This window comes from Schistocerca serialis, chromosome 2, assembly GCF_023864345.2.
Source record: "Schistocerca serialis cubense isolate TAMUIC-IGC-003099 chromosome 2, iqSchSeri2.2, whole genome shotgun sequence".
In the NCBI taxonomy this organism is placed as follows: domain Eukaryota; kingdom Metazoa; phylum Arthropoda; class Insecta; order Orthoptera; family Acrididae; genus Schistocerca; species Schistocerca serialis.
The window spans coordinates 867,016,388-867,028,801 of NC_064639.1; the positions used below are offsets into that span (position 1 = coordinate 867,016,388).

Consider the following 12,414-nt stretch of genomic DNA (forward strand, 5'->3'; position numbering starts at 1 on the left):
CATGAGCGACCACCTGCAGATGGGTGCACCCTGTACCCTCCATGGCATCCGGAAGGACCCTTTCCACATCTGGAATGATTCCCCCCGGTATGCACACGGAGTGCACATTGGTTTTCTTCCCCTCTCTTGCTGCCATTTCCCTAAGAGGCCCCATTACGCGCCTGACGTTGGAGCTCCCAACTACCATTAAGCCCACCCTCTGCGACCGCCCGGATCTTGCAGACTGAGGGGCAACCTCTGGAACAGGACAAGCAGCCATGTCAGGCCGAAGATCAGTATCAGCCTGAGACAGAGCCTGAAACCGGTTCGTCAGACAAACTGGAGAGGCCTTCCGTTCAGCCCTCCGGAATGTCTTTCGCCCCCTGCCACACCTTGAGACGACCTCCCACTCTACCACAGGTGAGGGATCAGCCTCAATGCAGGCAGTATCCCGGGCAAACACAGTCGTAGTCCGATCGGGGGAAGCGTAGGATGAGCTGGCCGTCCCCGACAAACCCCCATCCGGACCCCCACAGTGATGCCCATTGGCAACAGCCTCAAGCTGTGTGACCGAAGCCAACACTGCCTGAAGCTGGGAGCGAAGGGATGCCAACTAAGCCTGCATCCGAACACAGCAGTTGCAGTCCCTATCCATGCTAAAAACTGTTTTGCAAAGAACGTCTGAACTAATCTACAGAGAGCGCAAACAAATCGACAAAATTTAAACGGTTTTATTAAAATACAAGATTGCCTAGTAAATGCAGTAATGCTGCTACTTGCGCACTGCTGACACTGCTCGGCGGCGGAAGGAGACTACGCGAATTTACACTATTCAGGTACTAAAACGCGATGCTACAACTCTCAAATACTATAATACGCCCGAAATTTATGAATTAAACAATGCAAGTACCAAAAACACGCAAAGAAATTAAGAATTAAACTATGTAACAAATGAGTGAGCTAGGAGTATACGACTTGCTGCTGCAGCTGCTTATCCAACGGCGGCAGAGAGCACAACCGGATTTTATGTTCATGGTCTCTACGTTACAAGTATTGTCACAAAAACTATGAATTCAATTCGCTCACAATCACTACAGAGGAGAACGTTTAGGGTGATATTAGTACAACCGGATTTCCAATATGGAGACCTGCTATTGAACACCGAAATTTGATGGCTGAGTAGATGGATGGTTCTGAACAGATAGCGATAAAATCTTTTGTGTCTGAAAGAGAAGATGATTACTGACAACTGTATCATTTGAGCTGCCTGTTGGATCTGGCATTTGGAACTGATACAACAGTTAAAACTAAATGCGTTAAACAAAGAACTTCAAGGAAAAAACCTAACTGCCGTAACTCTTATGTCTACTATAAAATGTTTCACATAAAGACTTGACCTTTGCATAGTGCAGTTACAGAAATTAAATCTGAGACACTCTCCTCAAATACAGTTGGATCAATAAATATGACTGAATCAAGAAGCTGCAAAGAAGTGTACGGCCAACTTGACAGCACGGAAGACAGAGTCTGGAAACCAATTTTCAGATTTCATGGCAATGGCTTTCATAGCTCAATTTTTCCCAAAAGTCGATGTAGTAAGACTGAACATGAAGAAGAAATAATTTGATGACAGTTCCTTAAAGTTGGAATGCAACTTGTGGAAATTTGTGACTGTAAAAACCTGTCCTAATGTTGTAAACGTAGCATCATATGTTTCATCATTTTTTGGATCTATGTAAGGCAGTGTTTTAAACATGAACACAGTGAAAATAATCTACATCTAGAAATAAACTGATTGTTTCTCATCTTTCACAATGCGTTAATGCTGGCTCTCAAAAATTATTCACCAGATTATAACAAACTTGCCAGTGATATGCAAAGCCAAGTACCTCACTAATTTTTTTCAACATGTATTATCGCTTATATTTTAATTTTTCACATGTGTTATCTTGAAAACTGAGTAGTAGGCCTACAACTTTTAATGGAGATTAAATTACCTTCTACGTATTTTGTGTAATTAAAATGGTTAATTTTTGCTACAGTTTGCACTTATCGCAATATCAATTCTTACATCAGTAGATTTCTAAATGGACTAAATTGCATGTAGCAAATCTGAAGCCTAAAAAGATTGAGCATCCCTGTGTTACAGGGTTTACATTTACACCTACACATTAAGCTTTCTTCCCATTCCATTCACATATGGAGCCTGGAAAGAACGATTGTTTGAATGCCTCTGTGGGTATATTAATTTTCTAATCTTATCCTCACAATTCCTATGTGAGTGATACATAGGAGGTTGTAGTATATTCTGAGTGTCATAATTTAAAGTCAGTTCTTGAAACTTTGTTAACTGACTTTCTCGGGATATTTTACATCTATCTTGAAGAGTCTTCCAGTTCATTCAGTAACTCAGTGACATTCTCCCACCAATCACACAAACCTATGACGATTCGTGCTGCCCTTCTCTGTATACATTCAATATTCTCTGTTAGTTTCAAGACAGTACAGAAAGTGCTTCCATGACACAGAGTACAGGGTGAACGCAGGACAAGGGTAGACCTAGCAACAATCTGTACTATAGTTGTAAATTGCTGTGGATGTAATGGGAAAGAACCAGATCTCCAAGTGCTTAACAGAAAACTCCGAAGCTCAAATTGTTATAGGTACAGAAAGCTGGCTGAAGTCAGTGATAAATTCAACCAAAATTTTTACAAAGGCCTAAAAGTGTTCAGAAAGGATAGACTAAATACAGTTGGTGGAGGCATGTTTGTTGCAGTTAGTTGTAGTTTCTTTCTTGATGTGAAACTGAAGTATGTAATTCCTATGAGTTAGTATGGGTAGAGCTTATACTTGAGAGCCAGAATAAATTTACAATTAAACTTCCTGGCAGATTAAAACTGTGTGATAGACTGAGACTCAAACTCGGGAGTTCGAGTCTTTGTCCGGCACACAATTTTAAGCTGCCAGGAAGTTTCATATCAGAGCACACTCCACTGCAGAGTGAAAACCTCATTCTTGAAATTTATAATTGGTTCCTTTTACTGATCCCCAGATTGAAATGATGCAGTTATTAAACAGCTCAAAGTGAACTTAATTCTCATTTCAAATAGGTACTCCACTCACACAATTATAGTTTGTAGTGACTTCAATCTACCCTCGATGTATCTAATTTCAAATAGGTACTCCACTCACATAATTATACTTTGTGGCCACTTCAATCTATCCTAGATATGTTGGCTTCACAAAGTCAGAGGTAGGCATATCATCCAAAATCACACTCAATGCCTTCTCTGAAAATTATTTTGAACAATTACTTCAGAAGCTCATTCAAAGTGTAAATGGTTGCGAAAACATACTCGACATCTCAGCAAAAAATAATCCTGACTCTAGAAAGCATCATGATAGATAAAAGGATTAGTGACAACAAGGTGGTTGTAGTGAGACATCCAAATTCACCAAAAATAAATGCAAAATTTATTTGTTTCAAAAGGCAGGAAAAATTCTCTCATTTCTTCCTAAGAGACAGTCTCCACTTCTTCCAAAGCAACTATGTAAGTATGATGATATTTAAATTCAAAGAGATAGTATCAATGACAGCTGACAGATTTATACCAAATGAATCAGTAAGAGATGGAACTGATCCCCCACAATACACAAAACAGATCAGATCACTGTTGCAAAAGCAATGGAAACAATGCCAAATTTAAAAGAATGAAAATCTCAAAGATCAGCAATGTTTTACAGAAGCTCAAAATTTAATCCAGAATTCAATGCGAGATACTTTTATTAGTCCACAATGAAACACTATCTTGAAACCTAGCAGAAAATTAGGGATTCTGTTTGTATCATAAGTACACCAACAGCAAGATGAAATTAATACCTTCACTGTGTGATAGCAACACTACTGATGACAGTGCACACTTAAGTGTAGTTACTAAAGACAGTTTTCCTGAATTCCTTTACCAAAGAAGATGAAGTGAAAACAAAATCATCGTGTGGCACTGTTGACCGGAGACCCCATCTGGGGAAGTTCGGCCACCGGGTGCATGTCTTATTTCAGGTGACACCCCACTGGGCGACTTCTGCATTGGTGGTGATGATATGATGAGGACAACACAACACCCAGTCCATGGGTAGAGAATATCTCCAACCCGACTGGGAATTGAACTCAGGCCCACTGCACGGTTGGCAAACAAGTCACTTTTCAGCTAAGCAGGCAGACAGAAGATGAGGTAAATATTACCGAAAATGAATCACGAAGAGTTGCAACATGAGTAACTTAAAAGTAGATATCCCTGTATCCTCAGTAAAGTGAAGTACCTTAAATCACTTAATAAAGGAATATATAGCAATTAGGTTCCTTTGTGCGTATGCTGATATAACAGATTCATACTCAGGCAATTATATACAACTGCTTGTTTGATGAAAGACATGTACCTAAAGATTTGAAAGTTGCACAGGGCACCAATACTCAAGAAAGGAAACAGGAGTAATCTGCTGATTGGCAGAGCCATGTTACTGATGTTGATATACTGTAGAATTTTGGAGCATATACTAAGCTTGAACATTACGAATTACTTCAAAAGAAACCATCAACTGACACTTGGCACGGCTTCAGAAAATAATGTTCTAATGAAACACAATTAGCTCTATACTATTAAAAAAAGGGGGGAGAGAGGGAGGGAGGGAGGGAGGGAGAGAGAGAGAGAGAGAGAGAGAGAGAGAGAGAGAGAGAGAGAGAGAGAGAGATTGTCAGGGAATCTCAAACTGATTCCATATTTCTTGATTTCCAGAAGGTTTTTGCACCACATCTCACAAACAACTTCTAAGCAAATTACATGCATATGGAGTATCATCTCCAGTGTGTGACTAGATTTGTGATTTCCTCTCAAAAAGGTCACAGTGTCAAAACCACTTGCAACATGATTTAGACAAGACATCTTTATGGTGTTAAAAGTAGAAAATGACCTCAATTAATGAAAAGTGTGATGTCATTACCACGAGTATGAAAAAGAATCTCTCAGATTTCGGAACTATGATAAATCACACAAATCTAATTCAGCTAAATACCTGGGGATTACAATTACAAACAACTTAAATTGGAATGATCACATAGATAATGCTGTGGAAAAAGTGAAGCAAAGACTGCAATTTATTCATAGAACACTTAAAAGATGTAACAGGTCTATTAAAGAGACTACCTGCACACCACTTTGCCATCCTCTTCGGAGTATTTCTGAATGCTACGGGTCGTGTACCAAATAGGATTGATGGAGGACATCAAAAAGTTTCAAAGAAGGGTAGTGTGTTTCATATTATTACAAAACAGGTGAGAGAGTGTCATGGATATGAAATGTGAGTTGGGCTGGCAATCATTAGCGCAAAGTGTTTTTTCACTCCAGTGGGACCTGGTTCACGAAATTTCAATCACCAGCTTTTCCCTCAGAATGTGAAACCATTTTGTTAACGTCGACCTATACAGGGAGAAATGATTATCGTAAGTGAAATCAGAGATTGCAAGGAAAAATTTAAGCATTTATTTTTCCCATGCACTGTTCGTCAGAGGAATATTAGAAAAATAGTCTGAATATGGTTTGAAGAAGCCTCTGCCAGGCAGAGGAGTCATGTGGATGCAGATTTCTGACCATGCTTGATGACTGAAAAACAAGTCAGGTGAGGAATATCCCAGTGTGGATGAGATGCCACATATAAGTTTAGGTATACTTTTGTGGAACTTATTTAGAACATTACCACACCTCATGGAGAAGTGCAGTGTATTAAATCACGTGCTCCAAGCCCTGTACACTCTCAAGAATGGTGTTAAGCATCCATTATTTACACTCTGCGTAGTACTCTTTACTGCTCACACTGAAAATTACTTCCGGGTCTGTTGATGACTTTTCCAGTATCACATGCTGCACTCTGACTGTCAAGTAGTTTTCAATGTAAACCAACAAATCAGTTAATACCAGGGCAGATGAAAGGTAGACATTGAAGCAATTCAGTGGCAGGCCCAATATTTGTTACCAGTAAGTTCGAACAACAAGCAAGTACTATGGAGTTCCTTCAGGATCTCAAATGGGAATCCCTGAAGGGAAGATGACATTCTTTCTGAGGAACACAATGGAAAAAAATTAGGGAACCAGCATTTGAAGCTGACTGCAGAATGATTCTACTGCTGTCAACATACATTTTGTGTAAGGTCCATGAAGATAATGATATGAGAAATTAGGGCTCACGTGGAGGCAAATAGACAGTTGTTTTATCCCTCGATATATCTGCAAGTGGAACAGCAGAAAATTATTTGAGGTTGTACAGGGTACCCTCCACTAGTACGTAGATGATGATGATGATGATGATGTAGATTTGCAAATCCAAGGAGGTATCAAAGCAAATCCAAGAAGCCATCCAAGTATTTTCTTCACCAGGTATCAGTGCATCACCCAATTTAAAGATTTATTACCAGGTATCAGTGTATCACCCAATTTAAGGATTTATGAAAGTCTAGAGACACCAAATTTGCATGGTAAACTCTATCAATGTCTCCTAGGATATCATGCATGAACACAGCATGCAGAGTTTTGGCAAATCAGCATTTTCAGTAATAAAATGAAAGGATCTGGGGTAATTCGGCCACCTGGTGCAAATGTTTTTATTTGATGCCACTTTAGCAACTTGTGCATTGATGGTGATGGTGATGATGATGATGATGATGACAACACAACACCCAGTCCCCAAATGTTATAACCTGCAACCCGGCTGAGAATTGAACCCAAGCCCCCTGCAGGAAAGTGAGCTGCACTATGGAGACAGACCTTATTTGCAGTGTCCATACTGGTTTCCATGGAGATGCTCAGTTTGTTCCAGATATGTAATTATGCTTGAACCCAAAACATGTTTCAGTAACCTGCCACAGATGAATTTGAGTTTTGTGATGTCCTTTAAGTTATCTGAGGTATCACATCTACGACAACAAATCATTTAGTCCTGAGCTGAAGATACATATTCGACGTGTCAATGTTGAAAAACAGCACTTATGCACCAAAGACATGGAAAATTATTTTGACAAAGGACTGCATGCAATGAAGAGACCATGCAAGATTCCAAAGTCAACTAGGCCTATAAGGAGAGTGCTCTACATCAACCAATAAATGAAGTAGGTAACTAGAGAGTAGGTTACCCCTGATTTCTTGAAGACAGTAATACAGCAACTATTGTTCAAGAAGCCGTAGCAACTATATACAATTATTTAACTACAAAACTAATTGAGACGCAATCTGATACAATTTCTAAGAATAAAAATTCATGTGATTTTCCGTTACAACATGAGCAAAAGACTTCTTATAAATATAATTGTGTTGATGTAGAGGGTTTGTGGAAAACAAGATAAAATGAGCCATACAAACAGCTTTAAGTTTCTAATCACTATACTGCAGATGGAGCCACAAGATATTAAATATCTGTGAATGACACTACTTATAAAAATTCATGTGCCTTTTTATTTTGTAACATTAAAATAAGAAAAGCCTATCTCTCCACGCATCTTTGATGAAGTGATCTGATTTACCAACAATAAATAACACAGCAAGTCACAATCAAATTAAATCAGAAAGGACAATCATGCCTCATATAGAAAGTGCTGAGTGACAGACAGACATTTACATTGAAAAGTTTTACTTATCCCATGGAACATGCAACCCCCCCCCCCCCCCCCCCCCCCCCACACACACACACACAAACACAAAGAGAGAGAGAGAGAGGGGGGGGGGGGGGAGAGAGAGAGAGAGAGAGAGAGAGAGAGAGAGAGAGAGAGAGAGAGAGAGATTTCTGCAGGATAAGAATTTATGATTTTAAAGTAAGACTAAATGCAAATCAGAGTGTAGAATGTTTGCAGCAGGATTTTGACAACCCTTTGTGCTCCACAGCAACAAATCAGTTTTACGAGTTAAGACACAATGAAACACTTGTGAAAACACTTAAGTTCCCAAGATAAATGGCATTAGCTGCTACAGAACAAAACAGGCACTGGGTCCAGATGATAATCAGCGAGGATCCTTGTTGCACTTCTAAACAATTTGGGTGAGCTACTGGGGCTACATAGGTTTATAAGATGCATAAAAATCTTTGGGTTAAAAGCATTTGAATTGTTGGTACCACATCTTCTAGCACCTAAACAAAAATTACCTGTTATACTCCGCTGCAAAAATTAGATTCTAGGTGATCAAAACGAATATTTAATATAATAACAGATGATGAAACATGACTTCCCAAACCAGTCATGAAACTCATAAGCAGTCATGCATTTGGGTATTTTTAGATGAGGCCCTTAAATAAAGTGAGAAAAAATATTGTTGCCGAGTGCAGGGAAGAGTGGTGAGCACATTATTTGCAGCAAGTGGCCACGCTGAATTGGCTGCTGTAGATTAAGGCAACACAGTAGCTTAACAGTGATATTTGGTGTTTCCCTGCCCAGACTCTTCAAATAATTCCAGTAAAAACATCAAAAAAATGGTTTGTTTTTGAGATCTTGCTCTATCAAAACACTGTGTCAGCTCAACTGATGATGAAAATCAAATTTCTGCTTAAGGAATTTTGGGTACATTCTTTAGTCATGATATTGTTCTGCGAGATGTCTTCCAAGTTTCCTAACGAACAGAAAATGTTTCCTTATAGAAGCAGCCATTTCTGCATACGATCGATATCCGAAGGACCATTCAAAAGTAATGAAGCCTTCTCTAAGTGCTTGTAGCAAATACAACAGTCCATTATATATATAAAAAAACAAAGATGATGTGACTTACCATACGAAACCGCTGGCAGGTCGATAGAAACACAGACAGACACATACATACACACAAAATTCAAGCTTTCGCAACAAACTGTTGCCTCATCAGGAAAGAGGGAAGGAGAGGGAAAGACGAAAGGAAGTGGGTTTTAAGGGAGAGGGTAAGGAGTCATTCCAATCCCGGGAGCGGAAAGACTTACCTTAGGGGGAAAAAAGGACGGGTATACACTCTCTCTCTCTCTCTCTCTCTCTCTCTCTCTCTCTCTCTCTCACACACACACACACACACACACACACACACACACACACACATATCCCACTTAATGGGGTCGTTGTGGGGGTGTTGTGAGGGTGACATGGTATTAGAAGGTGGAAAGTGTAACATGAGGAAATGAAAATGAAAATAAAAATATATGGGGAGGGATAAAGGTGGACTGGAAAGTAACTGGAGATCTGGTGTGAAAAAAGGCGAAAAGGTGTTGGTTACAGCTGGGCTATGTTGGACTTGGGTTGGTAGACAACGATGTGCACAAAGGTCAGGTGGTTGTGTTGCCGCCAAAACACGTTAGAGGACGGAGAAATACGGGAAAATTTCGAAAAAACTGCATGTAATATATTAAAAGGAGTGGTTTTGTGGTGGCAGATTATGAAAATGAGGCTAACAATTGTCTGACGAAGAAATAATGACGTTAAAACCTGTGGGAAGCGGCTAAAAATTATCAGTGATGTGGGAAAAACGGAAATGGAAATAAAGCGAAAGTTATTAGAACTAGCTGAAATGGTTGTTTAAAAGGTGAAAGGAACTGTTTGTGAACTAGAAATGGTGGATTTTATAGCGGCGGTAGTGTTGAAAGTGGCAAAAAAATTTTTTTGGTTATCGTTTGGAAGTGGGTTACGTATTATTGAGTATATATAGGCGGGATAAAATTGTATAGCAGATTACGGTAAAAAGGAGAAGGTGAATACAAAGTGAAACTACTGGCAAAAACAGAAAGAGAAAATAAGACGACAGAAAAGATTTCGAAATGCAACAGTGACAATAACAAACGTAACTGTTGGGTTCAAATTAATGATATCAATATAATAGAGGGAAACATTCCACGCGGGAAAAATATATTTAAAAACGAAGATGATGTGACTTACCATACGAAAGTGCTGGCAGGTCGATAGAAACACAAACAGACACATACATACACACAAAATTCAAGCTTTCGCAACAAACTGTTGCCTCATCAGGAAAGAGGGAAGGAGAGGGAAAGACGAAAGGAAGTGGGTTTTAAGGGAGAGGGTAAGGAGTCATTTCAATCCCGGGAGCGGAAAGACTTACCTTAGGGGGAAAAAAGGACGGGTGTACACTCACACATTGTATGTATATTTGCACCATATCATACACACACACACACACACACACACACACACACACACACACACACACACACATTCATTCATTGTAAAATTCAATAAAACAGAAACACATTCTACTTCAATATCTTTTGTCAAAGGTTACTTGATTTTCATATGAAGAAATGGTAGCTACACAAGGCGAGCATCTTTACCTGTTAAATGCTTCATTTACAGAGTATGAGAAGCAATTTAAATGGTTCAAATGGTTCTGAGCACTATGGGACTTAACAGCTGAGGTCATCAGTCCTCTAGAACTTAGAACTACTTAAACCTAACTAACCTAAGGACACCACACACATCCATGCCCGAGGCAGGATTCGAACCTGCGACCGTAGCGGTTGCGCGGTTCCAGACTGGAGCGCCTAGAAGCAATTTAATGAACTCAAAAATGTATGTAGGAGTGAGAGACCAAAATGATATATACAAGGAAGTAAGTGAAGTGAAAGACAGTGTGATTCCACAAGTGTAATTCTTGTATTATTTCAGACAAGGAAGATCAATGTTTCATATACTGTTGACATCGAGGTCATTAGAGAGTGAGCACAAACTCTGACTTTTGCAAGGATGGGTGGAAGGAAATTGGCCATACCCTTGGAAGTTGGCCATACCCATTCAAAGGAAGCATCCCAACATTTGCCTGGAAGCTAAATCTGGATGGCTGGATGTGGATTTGGAATACCATCCTCTGGTATGCAAATGAGTGTGCTAACCACTGTGCTACCTCGCTCAGTATATTATTTCATAAGACATTGGGTGAAAATCGTGGAGAGGTCATACTCTACTCATATCTTCAGCAGTTGTTGAGGGCACTGACTAACTGATTTATGTAACTCAAAGGATCAACTAATTAATCTTTGTGGACATAAGTCACCAAAAAGCTAACTTTAAATATTACTTTGGATATACACCCTGTTCAGACCCTGACGATCATGAAGACCAAAGCAATTTCTGTAAAACAGTACTGAAAGAGTTCAATAAAGTTTCCATCTACGTCAAAACCCTGTAGTTAGAAGTGCCGAAGCTCTACTTAGTTTATCATGCACGAAAAATGAATGTATATTATTTTCATGCAAATATTTTTCTGTGCAAAGAAAATCAATAATTACAATTCTCTATGCAAAATTTTGCTTAAAACACACAACAAAGCATATTTTTGTGAATGCCAAAGAAATCTGATACTAGAGGAAGGCGCACTGTTGATATTTTGAAAAAAGGAGATTAAGCGACAAATGCACTTTGTCGTTTTAAATATTTGATTGGCAAGCCCAAGATTATTTTAAGAAAAATACTAACAGCTGCTTTTGACAATTTCAACAATGTAGATGATGTGCACTGTGCTTGCTCCATCAGGAAACTGAAATGATAAACCTTTTTACAACTGTATTGTTTCTCAAAGAAAAAAAAAAAAAAACAAAAGAGAGAGAGAGAGAGAGAGAGAGAGAGAGAGAGAGAGAGAGAGAGAGAGAGAGAGAGACGAACCCCACAATTAATATCCGACATGCACAAACATAGCTGCTACTGCAGAACAAATAATTTACCAGTCTACTCAATACACTGACATTCTGGCAATCCAAAACTTGGCTCTAACTAAAGCCCTCGATGAATTTCAGCCTCAAAATATGTTTTATCACGAGGACACTGGGGTTCGGTGTCACTAATTATATACATAAAAATATTTTTTCGCTGGGAATTCTTTCACTGCAATCAATTGCGCATGCTGTTACAACTACACTCACTCTCCAATCGTACAATATGAAGGATGAACAATATGATATAGGAAGCTTCATAAGCAAACCAAAAGCTGTCCTTCGCAGCAGGCTTTCAGAACAGATGACGAGGAAAGTATCAGGCTTTCCACTCGGCCCTTATAAAAAGTAATACGACAGAAAATGGGTGAATTAGGCGTGTCTGATAGGATGAAGTGGGCACCTGACACGTGAAGGGCTTCCGTTCAGTATGGTAGCGTCGATGCACAATCAGCTGATAACGGTACGGGAAGATTTTGCCGCAGACCTCGCAGGGATGTGTGCCAGGAGTATTAAGGATGGCAGAAGCCTGGGCAGCCACAGCACTCACACTCCCCTCTCCACAAGACTTTCCAGCGGACAGCATTGCACCCTGTGCACTGTTTGCAACCATCTCACTTTGTAGTTTGCCAAATACTTCATGGTACGCTAACAACTGGTTGAATTCCTCTACATTCACCTGCAAGAAAGGCAACTTTGGTAAATGACTGTGTAAACCAA

General features: G+C 39.5%; 1 protein-coding gene across 10 annotated transcripts in view; it reads right to left on the bottom strand.

The window, feature by feature from the left end:
- LOC126458183 (zinc finger protein 665-like) overlaps nt 1-12,414 on the bottom strand; it is a 200,734-nt gene that overhangs the window by 39,969 nt on the left and 148,351 nt on the right. For 9 of the 10 annotated variants that reach the window (XM_050095053.1, XM_050095051.1, XM_050095052.1 and 6 more), the window contains one exon: nt 12,098-12,373. The exons of the other annotated variant lie outside the window; for it this stretch is intronic. In XM_050095053.1, the coding sequence (XP_049951010.1) occupies nt 12,098-12,373 (276 nt within the window). The remainder of the gene's footprint in view (nt 1-12,097; nt 12,374-12,414) is intronic. 10 annotated transcript variants of the gene reach the window in all.